At 35.3% G+C, this 26,896-nt stretch overlaps 1 protein-coding gene across 1 annotated transcript; it reads right to left on the minus strand.

Moving 5' to 3' along the window:
- Nucleotides 1-13,348: 13,348 nt before the first annotated feature.
- On the minus strand, nucleotides 13,349-21,726 carry LOC150079088 (beta-alanine transporter-like). Its single transcript, XM_090383898.1, has 6 exons — nucleotides 21,619-21,726; nucleotides 19,234-19,448; nucleotides 17,861-18,039; nucleotides 17,417-17,601; nucleotides 13,688-13,750; nucleotides 13,349-13,560 (listed from the first exon to the last, which is right to left on the minus strand). The coding sequence occupies exons 1-6, from the start codon at nucleotides 21,651-21,653 to the stop codon at nucleotides 13,449-13,451; spliced, it is 789 nt and encodes a 262-aa protein (XP_090240024.1). The 5' UTR covers nucleotides 21,654-21,726; the 3' UTR covers nucleotides 13,349-13,448.
- Nucleotides 21,727-26,896: the final 5,170 nt, after the last annotated feature.

Here is a 26,896-nt window from a genome sequence, read left to right on the forward strand (position 1 = left end):
GCAGATTTTTATAAAACAATACTTTCTTGTTTTTTCCCTTAGTTAACGAACAATAAGTTACGCTGCATATGGAAACTAATAAGCCTCGTTTCGGTTATCAACTTCAAGTAAAATACGGTTATATCTATATCCGGTGTGTTAATGGGGAGCTCTCTCATCGCTAGACGACACCTAATTAGGTTGCATAGAAATGAATATGTGGAATTCGACACTTGTATAGCGGCACGCGCCCTAAAATTTTGATCTAATGTGGAAATAGATACAATTTATCCTAATGCCTTTGATGTTATCGCCGCTAAATTTCGTTACACAATAACTTAATTGATTACAATTATTGCAGGTCGCTAAATAATTCGGCGGCCCATTAACTTGAGTGCTTTAAGTAAATTAAACGTAGATAATATGCTGAATAGAAACTACTAATTTAGAAAATTATTACGAACTTCAAATGGTTTGGGACTTATTGATAATCTGGTTTCCTCTTCTACCTTGTTAAAGCAAAGCAGAACTTTGTCATCGTTTAAATCGGCTCTTCACTATTATCCTTGTGGGGGAAAACGACACCCACACAGTCCATAACGGTATTCGTATTTAATCTTTAAGAAAAGTTGTTTTATAACAGATAGATGGAGAACAGCCTTGTGGTAAATTTAATCGATAACGTTTGAACTGGCAACTGCCAGAAAATCTACATTCTGTTTAAAAGTTAGTAACACGGTTGGCATATTAATTATTGTCACGTTGATGAATTGTTAAGTCAGACACTAATTAAGAATAGCTGCTTTCTAAAGAGTCTTTTGTTCTGTTTGAGAAGTTCAATTTTAAACTTGCCAGTACTAATCAGCGGCAGCTTAGAAGCCTCTAATTTAAAAAAAAATGAACACGTCAAATGTCATTACTAGTAATCACCGAATCTCTTTGATTTCTCAAGGACCCTTGCAATAGCGAAGGTGCTGTTGTTCAGTATTCGTGAAAATTTTAATTAAAGTTAATCAGAGACAAAAATGACAACTGCCAATCAATTTTACATAATCTCTTTGATTGTCAGTTGCATTATGCAAATTACTGTTGGATATCTATCTCGATTTTTCTCTAAGTCCTTATTGTACAGGCGCAAATAATTTTTTTTTCTTACGATGTAATGTCCTTAACCTAACCAAGCGTACAATGGAGCTCTCTGTGACAGCATACTGAATTCGTTTGAGGAAGGCAGGAACAAAACTTCTGAAAATATCATGGTGGCATATATTCTGGTCAAAGACAGATTCTTAATTCTGGGAATTTATACGAGTCATTTGAGTGGTTCCTCCGTTGGTGTGAAAAATCCCCTGAAATACTTGCATCCGAGTGCCTAATCCGCCATATTGTTATTAAATAAATTGATTTTAAGTGCATGTGTTAATTGTGGCTGCTTATTTATTCCAAATATGAAGACCACTTTGGAGATTGAATCGTAAAATTAAAGATTACGAAAAGTCTCTCTTATGAAAGGCGAATGCTTAATCAGACATGAAAGTTTATTTCCTTTGCAGTGCATCTACATTTTCGCTAATAATTTGATCTTATTAAAGGGTACTGGCCTACTTTTAAGATGATTTACCGTTTAGCTATCTTCTTATTTTTGAAAGAAACTTCAATCAATCCATTTTAAACTTTCTGCATTTTTACTACCGCAAACTTGCTGAATATTGATGGCTCCGTCGCTATCAATCCATCCCATAAATTATCCGGAAATTCCTAGAAGCGCTATCTCCATAGTTTTATGTAAGTTGAAGCCAAAAATTTGCCACAGACGGAGCTATTTTATTAGGAAATAGTTTTCAATGAGTTCCCTTCATTACACTCTTTTCTTCTATTACTGCAGATCGATATGCAATCCAAACTTTTAGTTCCTTAGGCACACACACACTTTAACGTCCCACCTAGCGTAAGCAAGCTTATGTTTTTAAAGATGTCTTTTCCGATTTCCCAACAGCAATTCACCAGCTGGAACATACAGCCTTCTTTCGCTGATTGTTGTCCCTTTTTATGTGAATTTTATTATTCTTCTTTCGTGAATCAGTGGTCATATATCGAACCATGATCTCTGGCCAAACAGTGCTTGTGCCTAATCAATCACAACACCGCTTGCACTTAGCATTCTGCACACCAACACATGTTCATAATGACTGCATATCGTGTTCACTCTGTTATAACTACTAAGGTGTTGCCAGCAAGATGAGTTTCTTTTATCTACCAGCAATTCATCTCATATATACAATGATCCAATCCTGAACTTTATTTTCTTATGCAAAAAGCCAAAATATCCATAAACTTTGTTGGTTCTCAGAGTGTTCATTACACAGCGATTTTTTTTCTAATTAAGACAACGCAATAAATTTTATCCTGTAAAATATTTCATTAAATGAAAAACATAATCTTCGATAGGGCATTTAAAGCTGTTTGAGAATTTTAATATTCTGATATCCAACCGTCCCTTATGGAATTCAAATAGAATTAACTTCTTAAGTCATTACTAAGAGATGTATCGGTACCATTTTATTGGAGCTAAGATCAGTTTCTTAAGTCATTACTAAGAGATGTATCGGTACCATTTTGTTGGAGCTAAGATCAGTGTTCAACTCAGCTGTATTGCCTTTCATAATCATTCGTGTCTAAACGGAACGAAATGTACATATCCTTTGGCAGTAGCGTGATGACTGGGACAGCGGTACATGGACCACTAATTTTATGAATTTGCCATCATCAGGACGATTCAACTGTAAGGAAAGATCCATCGAAATTGTTTCTTGGCACGGTGGCGCTCATCATCTTTAAATGAAGGAAACTGGTCTGCAACAAGACTACGTAATGTTGCTTACCAGTTTTCTTCATTTGATGCAGTGCAGTAATGGTTTAAGAGTATTTCAGAGATACGCGCCATCTTCTTTAGACTCATTAGTTATTACTCATTATTTAGACTTAACAAAATTTTAATAGAAAAAAAATTAGTCGCCTTCATTCTATGAGATAGTATCAAGACCACTATTTTTTCCGCTGAAGGAAGAGCTGCTCGATTTTAAGTTCATTAATCTAATATTCTGGTGGGAGAGTGTATGGAGCCATCATAGAAAAATCATCTTAAAAATAAAATACAAAGTAGGAGTTCTTTGTTTTCTCCGACACTTCTCTCAGATGAAATACATATGGGATAGAACAAAACGTGGTATAGATATTGAGAGAAGTATTTAGGAAATACTCTTGCTTCTATACCTATAATCTATATATATTTTTCTGACAAATGCTGGCGTCAGCGATTCGTAAAACTAGCAGACTGTTGTTTTGTTGAGTATAACATTTCGAAGCAAAGATATATCCCCGAAATGCTATACTTAACAAAGCCACATATGACAGGAATCAGATAACCTTTCAAACAGGATTCTACTGTATAACTCAATTGGGCGATTTCATCTTCAGCTTGAAAATGTAAAATACAAGAAAGCTTTCAGAATTTTCACCAATGTGGAGCATTGAAATAAGTCCTTTCTGCAGGCTCCATACCAAGCTGCATACCAAGGATTGTGAACTAGGCAGAATGATTGCAAGCAAACTTGCGGAAAATATACATACTCAGCCGACTTTTGGTCTTGCTATAAAGTAGGCAGTGACGTAGCTGAGTCAGCCACACACTACGTTGAATATATTAAAGAATCTAAATTTACCAAAGCAATTCCTTCCAATAAACTTTCTATAAAGGATGTTTTTCCTTCGTGAAACCTCTAAATAGTTTAATTATCCTTAGTTCATTAGCACATAATCCGTTAAAGACTAAGCAGTTTAGTCCTCCAGTCAATATTACACAACATTAGACTGTTTAGTCATTACAATCTCGATTACTTGGACTAGTACCCAATTATAGGTGTAACTGCTTAGGGCAGTTGCCACACTAGCAGTTGATTGCTTCCGAAGCAGTCAAACAACGGGGTGGTTTGTTTGCTTACTTCATTAATATACTACACAAGGGCAGGAGACATCAACAGAACTACACAGTAAGGTTAATTGCTTAGCACCATTGCTATCATACAGCAGTTGATTGCCCGAAGAAGTAGCTATGCTGTATTACTCAGTTGCTCTGCCGGGTAGCTACATGTGTAGGGGCTGCCTGAGCTAGCTGAAGCGCTCTGCTAGAGGAATCGATTGGCAAGTGCAGCAGATACAATATATGGAACATTTGTTTGGATTTAACAATCCAACAGTACTCTAGGATGCCCTTTACAACAGAAAAGTCACAATATTTCTGATGTTATCAAGTATTTATCATATAAAGGGAACTCTCAGATTTCATCTACTTAAAGATATTTTTTTAAAACAAGAAAGGAATCGCCTGAAAACTCACTTGATGCATTTCGTGATAATACAGAGTACTGACGTCCAGTGTGCTTTTTATAAACGGATAATCCCATTAATATTAGTGCATTATTTACAGTGAAAGCTCAATTTATTAGACGAAAGATGTAGCGCTCCCCTCATTAGCACAGTGTACAAGTTATCTAAATAAGGACATTCTTTGATAAATACTTCGCCTAAGTGGTTTAATTATCTTCAGTTCATTAGCGTGTTTTCGTATTTTGCATTAAACAACCTCATATAATCCTTTAATAGCTAAGCTACTTAGTTCACTGGAAGATTAAGCAGCTTTCACCACCGAAATTGTCTTGCCCTGTCTCTCTCTCTCTCCTATTTGTAGCCACTTTAGTGGCTACAAAAACAAATACGCTTATAGCTTTCGTTCATCATGCAGTATGAAAGTTTCTGTATTTCAAGTAAATCAGATAACTTTATTTTTTGTCCGAAAATATACTGTTTAAACGTGGAAAGTAAGATGAAACCGGATGCGCTATAATAGAAAGCTCACATAAATAAATAGATAAAAATGTGGTGTAAGAATAGGGTTCGATGTCACGTGTACGTATCCATATATGATACACGAGCATCACAGCCAATTCCTGTATGGTGGGATTTTGGATTATCCATTGTATAGATCTCCTCCCCCTAGCTGTTACTAACAATTTTGCAGCAGCTAATAGATATTCTATACATTTGGTGATGACCTATAGCTACTTGATCTTTCTCCATCTGGGAACCTATAGAAGCCTCCAACAACAGAAACGTTTATTCAGAAAATTCGTGTGATGCCTGTACTCCATAAATAAATTAATATAAAACCATTATGTTTCTTTCGGTATGACAAAAAAAAAGATATCTCGTGATTAAATATGAAAATTAAGAAAGGGGCTGGAATCAACAATTAATTGTCCTTCAAAATTTTTTATAATAACTTAGACGTTAGCTTTTGAATTTTCACGCATTAGTGAGTCTTGATATTTATTAACCATCCTCCCCAACAAATGTCTGAGAAGGAAATCATCGTGATATTTCTAAGTTCGGAAAAATTACCGTTTCCTTAAATTGATTGTAGAAATGTATTTAGAAGTGACAAAAAAAACGAAATAATATGTTAAGGCACAGAATACATTACATTGCATCACCAACGTGAACTGTGGTGCGAAAGTTGCAGATGACGGAAAATGGGTCGTTTATTGATCCTTCTTAAAGCGACTGCAACAAAACGAATTCCTGCAAGAGACGTTCAGGCTTTTTGTTAATTTCCAATGCACACACACACAGGAACCTTCAGCTATTCCAAACCGTTGGATTTCTTAATATTTCGCTTGTCAAAGTAAATTAAAAACCGACATTTTAGCTTATATATCGCAAGATAATTTCTCCAGAGTAACAATTAATAAATATAGTTCATCATTTAATTAGGACAATTAAAGGGAGTGAGTATTTTAATTCTATGGCTAACATATCGGCATTTCTTAAAAAAAGTATTTGGAGAAATTTAATCTTATCTAAGAAAATGACAATCGTAAGTCTTGGCTGTTTGATTAATAAGCTTAGTATTGAACAAGACGTAAACCGGTATGACTTTCGAAGGATGCTCGGAGCGAAACGAATTTATGTCTGCTAAAAGTGAAATATCTTTAATGTGCTGGTGTCATATTGATTTATATAAAGTAAACGCAATGAATTTAGTAACCTGGTATGCGAGATGTGTTTCATAAGTGAACAGAATAAAGTGTTTTTTAAAGCTGCGAGTATATTATTAAACCAATTTATTTTTTAGCTCTCAATGAATTTGGTAATTATTCATCTACTTCTGATGAATACACTTTCCTCTAGTGGGTGCGGGAATAACAGACCCACCTCCCCGTGGTGTAGACGGTCATTGGGCAGGCTTTCCCGGTGACAAAGAGGCCAAAAACAACACACACACACTTCTGGGCTTTCACAGAGTTCTGTATCCATCAGTGTACCAAGGAAGAGATGAACTGACGTTCAGGTGGTGTCCTACACAAGATGTCACTGAAATTGATCCATCTTGAAGGAGCAAATGGTCTCTTTTGAAACCCGTAAGAAAAGGTTTAGCAATGTTACTTTTGGTCTCTAAAGTCTACTCAATTTTCCCTAGCGAAGTTAGGGAAAATGGATTTGAGTTTCATATCCCTTAAAGGATTTAGATATGCTTACTACAGGCGGCATACAAAATTTTCTTTTACCCTTGATTGTGTTCATATGGGTAGTGGTTATGATCACTGTGAAAAAGGCATGGGTTTGTGGAACTTAAGTGCTCTTTTTGTCATGCTATGGCTGAGCCAAGTACGGTTACGTGATTTCTCTTGGAAACTCAGGTTAAAACAGGAAAACCGACTAAAAAGACATGTGATTTTAAATTGTCACTATGGACAACTGGAGGATCAGATTAATAAACTCATCCCCGTCAATGTTGACATTCTAAATATCACTTTGTGTTTAGTGTCTATTATAATAAAAATTGTTTCTTTCTTTCAAGACTTCTGAGTGAGTGTAGTTGCGTTGGAATACTTCTGGAGACCTTGGAGTAGCAGAGCAGAATATAGGCTGCATCTGGAAAAATCCTGGGAATTGTTAAGCAGTTTTCTCTGATTCAGCTCAGATTGTACTCTACAAACAGGTACTGCTCCCGAACCTGGATTATGTAGATGTTGTTTGGTGACACTCCCAGTGGTACCTGTTCTCTATTACTGAAAGGGTTGAAATCAAATAAATCAGGTTCATTTTCGTTAGAAACCATATCGGATTTAACTATCTACTACGAGTCGTTGTTGAATAAATCTGACCTGATAGTTTAGTTGTGAGACGACCCTTTCCAATTCAGAAGGTATTAAACAAATCATTTGATTCACCCCCAATATAGAACAACTAGATATCAAATAATTGGTCAAGGGACAGTCATGATACCCACAGCCGGAACTCTTGACAAATGCAGTGCACCTATACACATTTTCTTTTAAATTAAGAGCACTCTCCTGAATTTAAAAGAAATTCCATGATGGCGGTTTGGTGTTTGTTGATTATCTATCCCTTACGTTGATGTGAATTTGCTGCCATAATTTACTATTTTTTTCAGCTCATTTAAATGTACTCTTTTGGTTTAAAAATGTTTTCCATCCCTTGTTTAGATAATTCTTTGAATTACTTGAACATTTTACAAATAAAATAAACTAATGGAAGAGAACTTTATAGTTCCAAAATTCGCCGTTAGGAACCACCAACCCCTTCCCCCCCCCCCCTCCACACGAAATTGAAAGCTACTCTGTCCATTGGCAGTAATGGATGATTGACAATAACATTTTAGGAATTAGAAAAGACTGTGCACTGACTGACTTCAAAAAACGCAGGTTCTCCAGGCATCATTACGGATACCATCTGGAGGATGTGCTGCTGCACTATATACGAAGATTTCTTTAATATTTACCGATACAAAAGTCCAACAACTCCCTGGTTATTCGTTAGGTTGAATTATTTCTGCAATGATGGAGAACAGATGGTCACAGAGTACTTGAAGAAAAGTGAGCAGCTGGAAATGTTGCCTTGGGTAATAAGAAACATTTACAGCTGCACCTCATCCATTTAACCACGCAGAAAGGACAACTTTTGAATATAAGTGATTTCCGATGTATGCATAAAGGCCACGGAATAGGCAAGACATTTTAAAAACACTCCTTTTAGAATATAGGAAGTGCATTCATAATTGTCTTATAATTTCAGTGTAACTAAGAGGACTGTTTCAAAAGTAAGGTAACAGTTGCTTTTTTGTTAAAAGACAGACACTTCTCCCACCATATCACGAACGTTAAGTAATACCTCTATTGTAAAATTCAATGCACTGTTTAATTCATAGTCACCAAATTGGTTCTCTGCAAAATATTTTCTTAAAGGGCCGAGCCGATGTAAGTCAGACTGCTATCATTGTATCGTGTGAAGAAGACGGTGGTTTATTTGACAATAAATTTACGTGAGGAAGTCCTTCAGGCATGCAGAACTAAGTAGGATACGCACTTGTAAATTTTTACATGTTTATTACAGTAGAAAGCCATTTTTGTTTAGTCAGCGAAGGTGTAGCATCCTTTAAGCAGAATTTTATATATTCGTTTGTCTTTTTACTCACGCGATATCTCAATATTAGAAAAAAAAACCCATCTGTTTCGTGCTTTGCTTCTGAGAGTATAATAAAGGATATAAAAAAGTATCTAATTAAATGGAAACAACTGCTGTTCTGTGAAACACCGACCAGACTCAGCGCCACAGTTCGGAGATAGAAATAGCTTAGAAACTTTAGATGTTTATGGGTTGTGAGCACCTCTTGTTATTTTAAACACATTAAATTCTTTCAACAAATTTCATAGAGTTAAAATGCTGTATATTACGATGGCTAAAAAGGAGTAGTTGGAAACTGTCTTTCTTCATCTCTGCGCGGAGACAAACTTAATTCATTTAATAATTAAATGTTCTCAAGTAAAGAGGCATCAACCTTCAAGAGTTACGGTTCACTGTCTCCTAAAGCTACCTTGGAGGCTTTAGATCGCAGCAGACTTCGACACAATAACAGAGAAATGGGAAAATATTTTTGGTTCTAGCTGAAGACTTTCTCCAAAAGTGCCAGTAATTCCACCTGGAACTCCTTTCTCAAAGTTTCATGCATTTATAATTCAAAAATTTATTACTTTGTCTTCTGTAATTCCCGTTCCTCTCTTCCAAAGCAGTCAACATCCTTTTTACTGAAAATTACAATCTACAAGAATTCAAGTATCTTCTTCTCAGCCCCTTCTCTTTAGTTAGAAATAAATAACTAATTTTAGTTTATTTAACACTAGCATTATGGAATTTCTGCTGATCCGTTGAGTTACCTCCCTTCCGGCTACTAAAAGAAACAAATAGCTACAACTTATGAATTCTATTCGTGGCATTAATGCATCTAATAAGTCTGTGAATAGTCCCATTTAAAGCTATCATTGCAGTTATATGCATTAAGATCAGTTTCACTTAATATTTTAGCATTAATATATTGCATTCGAAACCGAAGGGTGATGTTCTCTTTGTTTGTTTTTAAAATAAAGCGCCTGCATGTGTCATTCGATGCGGTTTCCATCTTTAAATCACGACAGAAAAGTCCCTGTGCTTTGCAATTTTAATGATTTCTTATTCATAAAGTGTCATATTTTGATTCCATCACTCATTTGCACGGTGTTTTCTCTCCAGTTTAATGTCCAGCTTATTTTTCCTTCAGTCCTTTTCTATAATGTAATCTGCTAACATCAAATAAACAGATGATGCGCACTGATTTCTTTAATACCGTATTAAAAACACATTCGATTTAATTCATTTAAAATGCGTGCTCTTCTGGAGAATTCAATGACCGGATTATCACAATCATTTATTCACCTTTTTCGTTAAGCTGAAAGGATTAGTAGAAATTAAAAAAAAATAAAGGTCCTCGATTAATCACCTCCTTATAGTTCCTAAAGTGACGAAGAATCCATAAAAAGTCTATCCAATAATTATTTCTTCTTTTTGCGGCGATCAACATCGAACTGAACTACCATCGAAAACAATTCTGTAAATCAAATCTCAGATTGCCTGCTCTTCTACTTCCATCAAACTCGTGTTTCTTACAAAGTTTCACAAGAACAATCAGCAGAACCACTGGAAGTCCAATCAAGATGTGTAACGTAGAGAAAACTGTGACAAGAAGAGAAAGAAAAGAAGTCTAATCTTCGACCAAACGCTAATGACGCACTGAGTTAGAAAAGAAACTACGTACAGACAAAATCCCTTAAAGGCGGTAGAAACTTTATACTTCTAATCCATGTTCTTGCAGTGACCTCTTTTAATGCTATTATTCTTTCTCTTAGAACACGACATGATTTTAAGGTAGGGAAATCTTCCTCGAGGATATGATATAAGCTACAGCGAGTTTTAAAACTCATTTGAGGTCTGGATGTCTATTGTATTCTCTTACAAATGGAGAAAATAACAGCTGAGTGAATTATTGAAATAACTCTTACTAGATAACACCGATGTATTGAAAATGTAGTTCCTCCTTTATATGATAAACTACTTAGAGAAAAACGTTCGTTTAAGAAAATTATTCTTCTCAGATAAAAAGATGCAAACCGATTATTTATAAAATTGATATTTAATTGTAAGAAGAATACAAAATCTTTATTTTGATATTTATAATTTCTTTTATTCATATTTTTAGGTCTTCTGAAATGCAGTGGATCAGGAAGATGCTGTTAACAGGCGATGTTTAATATTACCGGTTATTTCTCTGAGGACCAATAGTGGTGTCGAACGTATTTTTATAGCAGGACTGCGCTTCAGGAAACTATCGAATTTTGCATAAGAGGCGATGCAGAACGGAATATAAATAACCCCAGATATAGCAATGTTTGTTATACATAACTCTGACATGCTTCTTATTCGATGCAAATAGAAAATTATAGTGTTCAGACTGAGAGCGGCGACTACAATTTCGATGTGCAGAAAGTCATTTTTGGAGGACATACAGGCTCCCCATGTTGAATATATTGATTTTTCTAACGTATCAGGACAAGATCCCATCAACATTCACGGAAGACAGCGCATCTAGGATTCACCACTTCGGCCGTGGGCGTCTCAAATTATCATGATTCAGACCAACCAACATCTTGTGAAAACACAGCCCACAGCGTATTATTTCAGCTTTTTTCCCTGGTATTTGGCACACTTCGCTGAATTTTCTATAGACAATTTTTCTCCGCCGTTGGTGACTGTTCATTTAGGTGCCACATTAAATTCATCTTTGTCTCGAGATAAAACAACCAAACCTCCATTTTCCAATCCAATTAAGAATGACAATTTGTAATATTTTTTGCTCATAACTCGACTTATGTAAAGGAAAGTTTCCAAGTCAATTTATTGACATGAAGTTAGGTGTCAGCTACTCACACTTCTAAGAAAGAAGAAGATTGCAAATGCTCCAACTTAACATTTGTGATGATGTGGATTATAACAGTTCCATTACCTGTCATGCGAAAGTGGGGGATGCAGGCAAAGAACATTTGAGACCAGACTGATGTAAACTTGATAATGGAGAATTAACGGTTTCATTTTGTAGCATTTCTTTCTTTATTATATAATATTCCTCTCTGTTGTGTACTTGTCTATCTCACTAGCATGTATCGGAGTGAAACTGTATATCCAAATAGAGTAAATAAATAAAAATATTATTTATCTTTAGAGTGGTGTGGATGGGATTTCATTTTTGTTAATGGTCCATACACAAAAATAAAATCCCATCAGCATCACTCGGCAGAACTGTTTTACTTTTATGTAACAAAATATTTCAATCCAAATCACATTATCTTACTACTCCTTTACTATACGCATAATATAATAATCAGATTAACTTTTAAATAAAAAAAAAAACTCCACTAACCTGGTCACCGTCAAGGAGAGATCATCCACCCATTAATGGGTTGTATTTTACATTCTTTCCTCACTTTATCTCAGCATCTCCATTGATGTTTGGATTGTTCCAAATTTTATCAAACTGAAAAGATTTATAGATGCAACGAGTCTTCTTCACCTCCTATTAATTGTTGAGGAACTCTGCACAACTTTACTTTAAGAGTATTCGAATCTAAACAAACTCTTCCCACCAAATGTTTTTACTTGTGCTCCATAGAAACAGATTTATATCTCTTTTTCTTATTTAATAAATGTTTCTGCTTTGATATTAACCAAGTCCTTTACTTCTTCTGTATATTTATATCCTTGATATTTCTGTTAATTCTTTATTCCTAGTTTGTACATAATTTATTTCCATTTGGTATGGATCATAGTCTGTTCATTAACCGTTGTCAAATAGTTGGTATTATTTTATTCCACTTTATTTGTTAATTATGTCAACTTCTTTAGGGCCATATATATATATGCTTAATGTTTTCTTACGCAATATTCTATATTATAGGTACTACTTCTTTAGCAGCCCACTATATATTATCTTTCCCTTCCACGCTCCTACAGTTATTCCTTTTCTCTTATAGAGTTCCTCTAATCATTGTTTGTAGTCGAGAAAGGCGCTAGCTACAGTCTGTTTATGATTATTATGTTTTAATAATTTATTGTAGTCACTTAACCATCGGTTATATGATTTTAAAATTGCAATAAAGACTTCTTTATTAAAGTTGGTATTGTCATCACTAGGAAAGCTAAGTCGCATACTTTATCTGTTAACTCTGCATGTTTAAAATTTTTCTCACAGTTCTTGTATCATTACTATTAGACAACAAAATAAGAAATATTCATCTCAGAGCTCAACCACCGACCTACTTGTAAAATGATCTTGGACAGAACAATTTAAGAAATAGGATGCTCAATTGTGAAATTCATATTTAGTTACTGCGAAGATGCAAACTGAAATATACTATTGCGAAAGTTCACAGTAACAAAAGCTGTCTTATAACCACGATGGAAATTCATGTACCTTTCGGAACTCGTCGTTTACTTAATCTTATGTAATGTCGCGAGCTTCAGCACTCTCTTTGAGCTTGATCATTTAATCTATAAATCACCAAGAAGAAAAAGAAACTAAAATAGCATGCAATGTGTCGTTTACTGACATTGAGTAATAACTTGAACTGCTCAATGATATAATCTTACGGTACAATCTCGAAAATACTCCGCAAGGCAGAAGCAGTATTCCCTGAATTTGTTTGGCCTTCAGTATTATACCTAAGATCAAGTATATGTCATATAATGGGTTTTCCCTTGTGATGTTGATAGTTAAACTTTCAGTTACTCATGTGCGAGTAACTTGAGAGTTTATTTTCCCCAACGGAGAGAGAAGAGAAGGGATTACAGTTCAATGAAGAAAACGTTTAAGAAGAGGAATTCTTTAATAACATTTCTACCGTTAGTGATATGTAAAAGTGTGCTCTATTGTCTCCTAGAGAGATTTGTACAAGATGAAGAGACATCTCTTCTTCATATAAAACCGATTTTTTTACAGTCCATTTGGAATCTAGATTTCCACTGTATTAAAGAACCGTCACTTTCAGCTCGTCTAGAGAAGAACAGGACTCGTGTTCTGAGGGACGATCAGCAATAATCGGCTCAGGTTCTTTATCTTCCAAGTGGGTTTTGAGCAAGCTAGAACAAAGAATAGAAATAATTACACCGGTTATATAACTAAAGAAGGAAACGCTACGTTTACAATTTCGCAAATTTGGTGAACTGTATTCTGATGGAAAAATATTTTTTGATAAAAAGCACTTACCTAAAAATGGGTGATTCTGGTTGAGACCATCTGCTTCGCAAGATTCCATTCCTAGGATCGATTCTGAAAATAGAGACTAATTTTTAAAATGTTAATTGCTTCCACTTTAAAAAAAAGTAAACTAATGGAAAGAATGCTGTTCCAGTAAGTGGATTAAGTACAAAGAAAGTATTCTTAATAGACTATTTAGGAGCAAGAAACTTGGTTAAAAGGTTACTTAAAAGCGCTGTTTTCGAAACGACCTATTTTGCGGGAGTTGAGCTTCTTGGACTAGCCGCACAGCAGCGGTCTTAATGCTTTTATGCACAAGTAGAGTGCTGTAGATGAAACAAATGCAAATATGCAGTCTCCTAGAAGTATCTTGCGATTAATCTAGATAAATGAATAGAAATTGATGCGACACTTCGGCTGGCTGCTACTGTCTTGCAACAGAGAAAATGCTTTAACGAATATTCGCAAACTAGTTTTCATTAGAGATATTTTTATACCATAGACAATGGAGAAGGATTGAAAGAAATAATAAGGTGCTCTTGGATAAGCCATAACGAGCAGAATAGCGTTGATAACTGCACAGAACCTCAGACGTTTTTTGCACTTTGGCCACCAAGAAATGTTATTTCCACAGAAGACGTCATTTAATTGTGCATAGTCTGAATCACTCATGCAATTATTTTAGGGAAATTGCGAGAGAAATCATCTCTTGATAAATTTACAGAGATAAGAACTTTGTCTAGAACTAGACTAATATTGAGTAACCCACAGCTTGGCTATTTAATGAGATTAGTTGGTGACACTAATTTTCGCAATATAATAAGTAAGAATCTGGGATTAGCAATGGATAAGTGCACATGGAATGAGATTATCAAAAGACAGCGGTGAAGATCCAGTAACTTGCAGTTTATCAGATATCGTGGGTTTAAGTATTATATTCAGTCATTAAAATAAAAGAAAAAAGAGCTCGTATGGTATATTAAATAAACATTAATTACTGTGCTTAGATTATCGAAATATCAATGATTGATTTGTACACTCTACAAATCAGGCAGTTAGATGACAAAATCTAGTTCAACAATTGCTTTTCAGACACTTGAAATAGTTTACTAAAATTCTTTATTTTCATTCACTTAGTGCCCAATTAAGAAAGCTACTCATTTCCAGAAACATCTCACCATCTGTCAAGATTTCAATAAAATTCAGTTAAGGCATGCACATTGATAAATGAATAACTTATAAGCACAATGAACGTGCATGCCATGAAAGAATAGCCATACTAAAGAAAATATTTACACAAAGATTAAGAGTAATCATCCCCTCACACTGCCAACCATGTGAATTGAGAATGCGTCCCCCAAGCACTCAATGCATGTGCTGTAGAGTTCACGTCTGGGAACCTTGCAGGACACTTCGCTTTTGAGAAATTGAACAAAAAATTAACCTTATTAGGGAAGTGCATTATCATCCATAAGATGGAACTGCGAGCCAGCTGCATCCTAATATAGGACTAAAATTTCTTCTCTATATCGCTAAGCAGCCAAGATTTCACCATCGATGATAGGAAAGACTTTTCTCTTCAAACTGTCCATTCATATCGCACGTTATATTTTCTCGAGATGTAACACCGTCAAGTTCTTGACTCCATTGTTCAGCATCTCAAGGTAACTGGGCTCTCTTCATAGGATTTTAGAGGAGCAGAAAATCTGAACTAGTCTAGAATAGAATTCCCTTTGTTTAAACCTACGAGACATATCTTTGTATATAAGAACTTGCGTCCGATGCAAGATTATGTCATTCGGACATCTTTATTTTGATGTTAAGGCAAGATGTTTTTGTCTATAACTTTTCCTGTTAATGGAATTGTTTCCATAATCCCTGATATGACCAAGGCAACCTCAACCGATGATAATCCGAATGCTATCTCTATATTATGTTGTACAGTCCTGTTAATAAAACTGTCATATACCTTCTCTCACTTAGCAGTAAAAATATATTTAAACTGTCTTACGACTGTGAAAGATAACTCGACTGAAACAATCATCAAGACAGGTACTTAAAACGGCAAGGAAGTGGAATTAGCTGAAGTAAATCGATATAACACAAGATACCTGAAGAACCAACAGGATCCTACTAAAACCACACTTGTAAACTAATTAATTCTGCGCAAAGAGAGGTGTATCAATGAAACACAATTTAAACGTATCTTTTTCTTTTGACGGTTCAACAATAAAATATTTCATTTTTTCAAAGACTGTAATGTTTATCAGAATTTAATAATGTAGAAAGATCAGTAGCAGGATAAGAAATGAATATCTTCACATTTCAAACTGACAATTAGTAGTACAAGTCTTCTAAAATTTAATGCGCGCGATTTTAATAATGTCAAACACCGCTTTAGGATATTCTCCCGCCACTAGTGACCAATATTTCCTTCAGTTACCGAATCACAGTAATTTCAAATATAGGATGGCAGAGAATTATCAGCACCGAAAGTAAAGGGATATGAAGAAGCTGAATTTGTCCTGTGCCTACTCTAATAGGATTGTAACGTAATCCTATTTTCCTCTTAAATAATAAGTACAGGATACATATGAAACAAGACTTCAGTAGGTTTCTCTTTAAATATATATATATATATATATATATATATTTTTTTTTTTAAATTTTCATGACCTACCTTATCACACTCTTCCTCTGCAGGGAGATGTAAACATTCAGTCAAATCTTGAAACTGCTAGAACTTTGGACAACCCAAAAATTTTCCTACAATACCGGAGATCACATCTATTAGACCATTTCCTTCCAAAATCAACTTACGGGACAGAGTTCTGGTACCTCATCCACATCCAAAAAAACCTTCTGATATTAACGGCGTGCTCCCTAGTATTCTCCTATTCACACACCATCTCAGATACTATATTAAAAAGCTTGTGATGAGTGTCTATACCTTGCCGTGGATAAGTCCACATCTGTGGCCATGATGTACTATAGCTTCTTGCTGGATATTCGTCTCCTGTGAAGTGGTTTCTACATTAGGTCTCTGCAAATATCAATTAAATCTTCGAGCAATACGCCCAGAATCATTATCGTCAGTATAATAAGCTTATGATGTTATCCTACATCGAATAGCCAATTCCAAGCTGTTGTATAAACTGGTCTTATTAGCAATAACCCAAAATCTCACGACCATTTCATAGTACTCTTTATACTATAACTTGCATTTTTGAATGAGGCTAAAAGTCCACATTTCATCTAAAACGGACTAATGAAAATTTCTTCAAGTTAACAAAAGAATTGAGTAAATAATGAAGACATAACATTTCGATATGTTGTATTGAACTTTTGTAATCCTTTGAGCAATGTTTAAGTGTTTTAAAGGCCATATTCGATATAATTTAAATTCACTTGATAAAGTTAAAATAAATAGGTTTTACGTATCATCTTATAGCAAGTTTTAAGGATAAATAAATGTAGAAATCCAAGTTTCTTTGAAAAATTTTATAATGCAGTGCAGTACATTTTTTGGCTGACTTCAAAATGAAGTTTTAAATCTGTTGCTAGAGTGCTCAATTAATAATGAGCCATGAGATACTGGCGTACCGAATTTTATTGTAAAATGAGTACTTTTCGCTCTTTTATAACAAATTATTATTTCTACGTTGCTATACAATATAAGAATATCACTATATTGGAAAAGAAAATATTATTGCGTCTGTTATCTTTCGATGGACTTACTTTTCTGACTGATATCTAGCGCAGTTCCTACAGGACCACGATGATTCACACTGGCTTTCGCTCTCTATGGTTGGGGCTTTCAGAAAAGTGAGCTGATGAGTTTCTGGCAGTGCTAGAGCAACAAGACCCCCAAAGACATGAAGGGTTCCAATTAATGTGAGCGGCAGACTGTGTATTGTCCTTCCCTGAAAATAATACTTTTCTATTAATGCTTGCCATGCGTTAAAACTTTTATTTAAATAAATGTAGTGAATACATAAATTAGTACTCCATATTTTATGCATCATTTTATAGCAAGTTTTAAATTTTTCAAATAAATGTAGACATCCAAATGTCTTTGGAAACTTTCGAATGAAATTGTTTAACAATGCTACTTCACTGCATAGCAGCAAAGCTCTACGGGAAAGAGTTTTCTAGTTTAAAATTAGGCTGAAGAATAAGTACCTGGTATATGAGAAGAGGTAAAAATACTGGACATGAGAGGCTAATAGCTTCCATCAGATTAAGTCCTATATCCCTGACTACAGTAGGAAGTATCTCTGCTGTCCACGATGGGAGGACGAAGTAGGACGTAGAAACGCTCAGTTTGGTGGAAACGAACAGCGTTAATGAGGCAGTTTTACCTGTAAAATAAAAACAATCGTGTCAAAATACCAGTTTTAATAAGTTAGAATAAAGAGTTCGAGAAATTTATAATCAAAATGCAGCGACCAGGTCGTATGTTGATATCGTGTCAAAGTGCAAGGAGTACCCTTTAATATCACAAAGAATATTCTTGTCATGTACTGTGATTATGATTCTGTATGATAGATCTCCACTATACTGCTTTACAAGTGATTGAATATTCACACATTCTCATTTTGATTAGTCAGTTTCTTACAGCTAGTATCAGTGAAAGGAAAGCGAACACATCGAGCTTGAACTACACAAAGAGATGCTGGGAGGAAGCTTTCATCATCATCACTCTCTCGGTGACTGCTGAAAGTAAAGATGTGCATGAATCAAAGAGAACTTGCCAGCTAAACATGAGACTTCCATCAAGCTCTTCTAAGAATAGCGTGAAGAATTATCTTTCGTAACAACATAATAGATAATGAGCATTTCTGTTGCATGTACCTTGATGGACAATTCATAATCTAAATTATTTAATGTGCTATTAATAGAGTTGAAAGAGTCTATTGTATATCTTACACAAACAAAATTCTGCATTGTATAATGTTTGGGGTTGATGGCACAATATTCAAAATTGCTGCTTCAAGACCTCTTAGCTTTTGTTCTGGAAAAGATCGTCCAAGTGTTATAATGGCAAGCCTACAGTCAGCAAGTCTCTTAACATAATGATTGTACAGAAATTACCATCGAAATTCGTACGCGATGTGTTGACAAAAATTAAGAAGTTGAATCTTTGTTTATTTTCTCATAGTTTTAACTCAATCCTTAGCTAAAAGATTCTACAAACAAATGTTTGTTCTATATATATATATATCAAAAATGCGAATAGAAGATAAAACGTTGTTAATGTTCTATATGTCATTATGCAAATAATTTAAACTTTATTGTTTCCTTGCAAACGTCCAGCATTTAAATCGACATCTACAGGTAAAAATCAGCAGTCTTGCAGCATATCTTCGGTCATTTAAGAATTCCGCCACTAAATTTTTGTTTATCGGAAACAAGACATCTAAAGGAGTCTCTCTTTTTGTTGGTATTAGTCAGATCATCACAACGAATGTGATTCGGGAATTTATCACACTTAATCCTGCTTGTGCAACTACCTTTTATTTTTAAAAAATATATTACTTTAAGGAGTGGCATACCTCTTCGCCTTGTTGCCATAGTAATACACAACACTCCTCCTAAGGCACAACTGACGCAGTAGGAGCAACGACGGCCGCAGCACCGTAGTATCACGAGCGACAAAAGCCATCCGAAGACTTCGGTCACAGCAGAAAGAAGAAAATTAAGATAGATGTCTCCATGGAGTTCCATACAGTAATAGTTAAGTCCGATGAAGGCAGTGGTGTTGGTTAACCTAACAACAAAAACAGGCAAGAATTAATTACAAAATTTGACCAAATAATGAAACTAAAAACAAGCAATTGAAACACGTTAGCATTGATTAATTATAGGTGTGAGATAGTCGAGGGAATTTTAACAAGGAAAGAGTTTAATATTTCAAACACTCTGACCACTATCTGGAATTTATTTATATTAAAATATCGTAGTACATGCTCTTCTGGACGGTTCAAAGAGAATAATTATCGATTGATCCAGTGACCTGTGCAATTTTCTCCAACTTCGATCTCATGTAGTACAAGAAGAACATTAAGAGAAATTGCCTTTGGTGCCTAAACCTTAATCCATAAACAATGCTCAATTCTCTCAGACCTACCCAAGGAATTAATGATAGATATTAATTTCTCACCAAATTCCACCATCTATTTTTCCAATAGTCATTTATCTCGCATCTTTTGTCAAGAACTACACACGTCTTATCAGAAAACAATAAATGAACTGTTCATTATTCTTAGTAGCTTGGTTCGTAAACCATCAGTGTTTTTCTACCATATTTGGGATTGTCCTAAAATATGCAGAATCGAAGTTTATATAGGTGGAACTTTCCATGTAATTCGCTTTTTCAAGAGGAGTCTTGCAGTTAATACATACTATAGTAGCTATTACCCGCACCGCATGAGAAGACCAATATTCGAAATCCACGGGTCGCGGAAGAAAGATGCATGTTTTAATTCAAATTTACAGAGTCTAAAACTCAGATTTAGAGAAAAAGTTTACTTTTCTCGAAACCTTATCTGAAAAACCAAATTTTGTCTCTGATGACTTCAGCAGTTTAACTCCTCCGTACTGGCACACCCCCTCTCCACCAAACGCCTTTAAGTTTCTGGAGCCATCATATGCCCTGCGTACTCCTTTGTAATATGTTCCAATGGTTCTACGTCCCTTGTAACCTTTCTTGTCAGTTCTGTTTATATTAATTATATTTATTTTAGAGCTCACTTTTCCAAAGCGACAGATAAAATCACATCACCTCAGGGAGGAGACTGTGCACTATTCAGTTTAAAAACATCTATTATTCTGCATCAAAGTCCAGAATAAAATTCTTTCATTAGCCGGAAGGGGGGGGTGAGCTATGTTTTAGAGCGATTAATCTCCTTACTTCAGTCCTACCACAGTTCCATCTGATACTTATCGATTTGATTTCAACTACATTCAACTTTTTCATCTCTTAATGGAAACCCAAACAGACCAGTCAATTTTGGATTTCTATTTTCTTCAACTGCAGTTAACCTCGCAAAGATGTCGCACTACAGTAATTAAGGTCACAAAAGGAGGTTACAAAGTGTTTTTATGCACTTAACTATGATTATCTGTAGAGATTTCTGGTCTCTCATGTGAAACTAATACGACAATCCCCTCCCCCCTTAATCAGGAAAACTACTAATAATAACAAGTACTACCCTACGAAAAGTATTAGAATGCCATCAAGTTTGGAAACCCAAAGTTAATAAGACGCAGACCCACCAGGTGCGCCGTGCTAAATTTTCGACAGTTTTTATTATTATAAATCGGTTTATTGAAATATGCCTACCCCTTGGATGGCCCAAATTTGACCGAGTGGACAAGTAAAGTATAAATCATCAGGCAACAGATTTTCTGAGCATGCGCTTTTTGTATTCAGTCCATATTCGTTCCGTCCTAAGCCGGCTTACCAGTTCATCCCAAACATTTTTCAATCATATTCAGGTCTGGACTCTGGGAGAGTCAGTAACAGTATCGTTCAAGAATACAAGAGGGTCCATGTATGACTGTCAGAACCACAAAAGGTGTTGGTATTTTACCCGAAATTGATGATTTTCGACACGAGTCCTAACCACGAGAAGCAGTCCACACCATAACACTGCCTCCCAAGAACTTCATTGTGAATACAATAAACACTGTGGTAGCTTACATTCCTCGGGAATTTTGTAGTAGAGTACGTGTAGAGCGATATGTATTCTCCATAAGATCTTTTCCACAATACCATGACCACAAACCCAAGTGAACCGTATCGCGACAAAGTTAATATTGTTGAAAGATGTTAATGGTACCAGTTTGACGACAGAATATGAAACAGAGAAATTAAAAACTTTGATAACAATAAATGACCAAACTCAAAGACTAGCATTAATAATGCAGACGCTTACCAACTGATCAAGAGGACAATTGTTCTTTTGCGCATGCTCGCTGGATGAAACAAGTCTCTCGCATTCTGTAACTCCGACTTCGTCTTCGTTTCGTTGGTTCTCAGAGTGCTCTCAAGCTGAAATTTTCTCTGCAAGATATAAGGATTGAAAATCGCAAAGAAGATTAAACAGGAGCTAATGGAAACATTTCATTTAATCCCTCTGATCCCAACTCTAATTGAAGTGCCAGGCGTATTTTACTAATAATCTTACGTTAGAAAAAAAAATATCCCAACGCTTTTTATTGAGATCAAGCGATAGTAAATAAACTCTTCGTGATGTAAAATAAATGCTGACTATACTTCGTAGCATTTTTTACAATTAATCATCAAAATTTTCCCACTCGTTTCATGTTAGCTTTGAAAAATTTAAATCCATGAACCCAATTGCCATCATAAACAAAAGGGTGGATATTAGAGGAAATCTGCATTTACATAACATTATATTTTATTAAATTAATGAATACAAAGTGTTTGATAAGAAATATTATATAACAGACAGGAATACAGTCTTACAAAAGACGAAGTGCATATTAAAACTATTTGAATGTCAATAATCGAAGTCCATGAATAAATCTCAGGAACGGTTATTAATGTATATTACTCTGCCATCGTAAGATAAACATGCCTTATCTAGGGCAGCACAAGCCCATGCAGAAATCCTAAGAAGTACTTTAATATTTCCAAATTTTCCCCATGTCAACATAATTTCACGGTGCGTGCTGAGCATCCTGAACTTTTCCACTGACTCAAGAAAATAGAAGTTCGTTCCCCAAATTCCTAAACGAAGAAAATAAGGAACGATTTCGAACCATTAACAACCATTTGAAGGTTTAAGTTGGTCAATTAAGACAGTGCCTGGAATCTCGATACAAGTAAAAGTCATTATCAGTAGTATTGATTGTTTGGACTATCCCTACTGGTGTTACAAATTCATTCTTAATGACAAGGCCATTTGTTGTAGCATCATTAGTCATGGCTTAATGGCTAAAGTGCCTAGTCACTCTTTAAGACCTCGATCTGTCTCTGAGAGAATGCCAGGCTGAAATTACTAGCAAAAGATTGCGACTGTGTCAGTTATGCTAAGCGATATTTAGACTGAAAGAATGTATATATATTGCACTGCCAAATAATGTCATGAATTAAATTATACGCGTCTTAAAAGAAAGCAACACCTCCTCAAAATGCAGGCATCCCGATTTCTTTATTTTCCAATACGTAGTTTATGGCCATACGTCAGATTTCACTCACAACGTTCTCGAAAACTGTATTGCATTTAACAGCTTAGAAAGCATGTAATACTCCTGATAATCAATGGCAAAACAATCTATATTGCCTACAACGTATAGCTCTAAAATCTGTCATTCATTGAAATGAAAGATTCCTTGTTATTTCTGGTTGATCTGCTAATGCTATTAACTACAAAAGAATGCCTTTCAGAATAAATAATGCATCGTTAACTTCTTGTAAATCAGATTAATACTTAAAATATGTTTTACAACTCGCAGAAAACTAAGCTCCTTTTAAACGTTATGCTCGATCTCTTATTTTATATTCATATAAAAATTTAAAATTATATTTACCTTTGTGCTTATGATGTAATCAGGCGTTAGATGCTTCCCGTTCATCTGAGCAATTGACCGAAGAAGTCGGATAGTTTCTTCAAAACGCCTTCTTGCCAGTAGCCATTTTGGAGACTCTGGAAAAACCCTGACCGACTGTTGAATTATTGCATGCAGCAACAACACCTAAACATACTCTTAACTCTAATTAACAAATCGATATTTCATTAAAAAAAAGAGTTAAGTGACAATCTTTCCCCATTCCGACAAACATTTCGGTACATGACGCTACACGTAATTCAACTTTCACCATCTCTCTCTCTTAAGAGATGATAATGAAATTACCATCAAGTTGACCATCTCTCTTAAGAGAGATGGTCACCTCGATGGTAATTTCATTATCATCTCTTAAGAGAGAGATGGTAAAAGTTGAGTTGGATTACCATCTCTCTCCAACAATTATCATTCCTCTTAAGAGATTATAATGAAATTACCATCTTTTATAATTGTCTTAACAAATGAGAAGAAACTTTTAAAAGATGGTTATGTAATTGTTTACCACTTCTTCGATGGTAAACTTGTCAAACCGGGAGTAGCTAATATTTAATCATTTATTTTAAAAAAATTCAATTTTGTACGAATTCAGCAGGTTACCATAGCAACCAGCTGCTGACGTCAAAAAACTCGAGGGAGGGATACATTAGCATTTTTCAGACCATTTTTTTTCCCTTTATCAAATATATAAACATAGAATGAGCTTGCCAGTTTATTGGCCTAACCAAAAGGTCAAGACAACCTTTCTTCGTCTTATCCAGGATGTGGTTAGTCTTTAGCTGATTTAAGACAATTCCTACAGAAGATTTGTTAAAATTTATGCACTTTTTCTGACATGTGGCTATTTTTAAATCCCGCGTGAGCTAGGAATGGAGAAAGAGAAAAATAAGAAAATCAATTTTTCATGCCAAATGTTAATATTAAGAAATAACATTAATTTCACTCCCAATAACACAAAAAAACAGTACATCCCATCCTCGCCATGACCTGTAGGATTTTTCTCTACATATTCGGAGTAATAATGTTCATCTCTTACAACTTTCATCCATGAATAGACACGATAATGAAATCCATCCTCTTCTTAGTTCAGTATGAAAAAGATTTTACAACGTCATCACATCCCTATTCAAAGTTCTCTTTACAAAAAAAAGTCGAGAAACCTTAGAGTCTGCTTCTCCTCTCGCTGTTCCTCAAGTCCCCTCACCTTAAAGAATATATTACGCAGATAACTCCTACTCGTTTCCTTTCAATAATTTCTGAATTAGAGTTGGGCTGAGATGAGACTGCTCAACTGACATCACACATATGGAGGGAGGTGTAGCGAGGTGTGCTCTGGAACAGAGATAAGAATCTGCTGAAATAACGATAGGACAAAAGCGGAAGAAGATGAGAAAGCAAGTATATCAGGCGTGAAAGGTTTTTGCGAGGTAGATTTAAAGATAGCGTGCCGCCAGGTCATTTAGCTGGGGGGAGGGGGGAAGAGAATGAAGCGAAGGAGTTTAAATTTTTTTCCAAGCTTCGTAGGGCCCTCTTTTATTCTTCGTGTTACATTATTTTGTAATTGAGCTGAGAATTAAATTTTCCAAATTCTCGGTACAATTTCCTCCCTGAAATTATTGTGGATTACTATCACACACCGGGGCAAGTTTCGATTTAAGAACACCTGTTTTACTGACGTTTCCATTTTGTTCAACGTGGTACAAAGGAATTTAAAGTTGGCAAAGAAAATAAGAGGCGCTGTACAAGCGGAAATTTTTGATGAGCTCAATATGACTCAGTGCACGAAATAAAAGAGGATAAGATGTGTAATGGCACAAACGGATTGTCGAGAGAATCAGAATGTGTTTTGTTTTGTTTGATATCGGTATAAATTTTCAACTCTAGATAAATTTAATAATCTTTGGATCTAGTTTGTAGCAAAGAAAGTTTCTGATTCCACTCCAGCAGTTCATTTACAAATAAGGAAATAACAATCCAGACAAAATTATTATATTATTTCTCAGTGGACATCACTGAATCATCTCTCGGGAATTAAGCTAAGACCATTCAATAGAAGAGAATTGAAAACAGATTTCAAAAGAAATTGTCGAGGAGTATTTTTTTATATTAAAGGATTGTAACTATGGTATGTGAAGAAACAGTTTCTTCTCTTAAGTATAATATAGTGAGCAACAACCTTCGAAGAACTGAGAGTAGGCAGTCCGAGTTATTGGCACAATTTCAATGTGCCAATTTATAAGAATAAATAACTATTCTTGTTTTAAAAATGGCGCAGAGTATGAATTGTTTACGGCTAATCTGGAGTTGTTCCGAAGAAACTATCCTCAGAAACTGAGAAAGCTCCAGTTCTGATGTATCATCACCAGCACAGATTTTGTCTTATCTCAAGATCAGGATGTATTCGGCGTCTAGACGGGTTTTTTCCTCTCACGAGCCAGAGATTCAGATTTACTAGCACTGAAATCAGTAAATCTGTCAGATCGCGCCACAGCAGGGTGTTAACACACGATATTGGAGCAGTTTACGCAACAGGGATTTCCTTTGTTTATCAAATGACAAAGTAGCAGCTAAAGTCTTCTCAGAAGATCTATGAATGGTATTTTTAGACAATGAAAGAAGATCCTTGGCATAAAAAAAGAAAACAGTGGGCAAAACAACAGAACCTTACAGAAATTAGTTAAAAATGATAAGGAAATAAATCGTTCTTCCATTACACTCAATGCCCTGCTATCCATGTAGAAAAATAAAGGCATAACATCGATTATTAATACTGGAAAAATGAGGCATTGATTAGATATTCAGGTTTAAAACACTTGACCATGCACAATTGCTATTGTATACCTGCTTTAAATTAAATTTACTATTTTCGATCTCTAAAACGTAAATCAGGAGTTTATTCCAATACTGGACTGCAAAAAATGTTTAAAACTTTTAAAGTTCTACAAGGCAGAAATTAGTTCTATCTCAGGCGTAGGCAGCAGGAATTTTCCTACAGAGTTATTGCAAAAAAAAGTGTCTATAACCTTTTACAAATGGAGGCAGTCAAAAACACCGAATATTTGGAGAAATCAGCTATTTTGTCAAATCCTAAATGTGCAATCTTTTGCCACACATCATCGGGGACGTTTCCATGCATGCTCCGTACAAATCGGCCAACTTAAATGAAACCTTACGCCCGTAAAAATAATATGGCATCGAGTCAGCAGCGGCTCTTTCATCCTTCGTGATGTTTTTTACTCTGCCTCGATAGCATTTTGTCGACCTCTCTTTTCTGTTATCTCGGCCCTATGGCTAGTGACGTCATCATTGAGTTGCCTTAACACTTTTCCTTAATATCTGATGGAATGGCGATGCGCCTCTCGCTGGAGGCGTAATGCTCTTGTGTGCTCTCTTACTTGTAGCACCAAGCGAGTCCAAATAGGTTTGTTAGATCTCGTTGTCGGCCTAACTTGCCAAATCCCGGTCCTCCATAGAGAATGTGGCAGGAACCATAACACTGACAACACAGCGATAAAAGGATTTTTAGCTTTTCGAATGTGAGCGTAGCTTTGAGTGCACATCGAAATGCAATCTGCTGGAAGAGCAAGAGTTTGTCACAGTTTCTTTTGTCGAAGAGTAAAGTCA

The sequence above is a fragment of the Mastigoproctus giganteus genome, chromosome 10 (genome assembly GCF_048544385.1).
Source record: "Mastigoproctus giganteus isolate SK-2022 chromosome 10, ASM4854438v1, whole genome shotgun sequence".
Taxonomy (NCBI): Eukaryota; Metazoa; Arthropoda; class Arachnida; order Uropygi; family Thelyphonidae; genus Mastigoproctus; species Mastigoproctus giganteus.

Bases quoted from the DNA above. Each gene is read 5' to 3' on its own strand.
- LOC150079088 (XM_090383898.1), bottom strand. From the start codon at position 21,653: ATGCGCAAAAGAACAATTGTCCTCTTGATCAGTTG. The intron at 19,449-21,618 runs GTAAGCGTCTGC...TTTTGTTGTTAG, and splicing joins ATTGTCCTCTTGATCAGTTG to GTTAACCAACACCACTGCCT. The intron at 18,040-19,233 runs GTATGCCACTCC...TTTATTTTACAG, and splicing joins TATGGCAACAAGGCGAAGAG to GTAAAACTGCCTCATTAACG.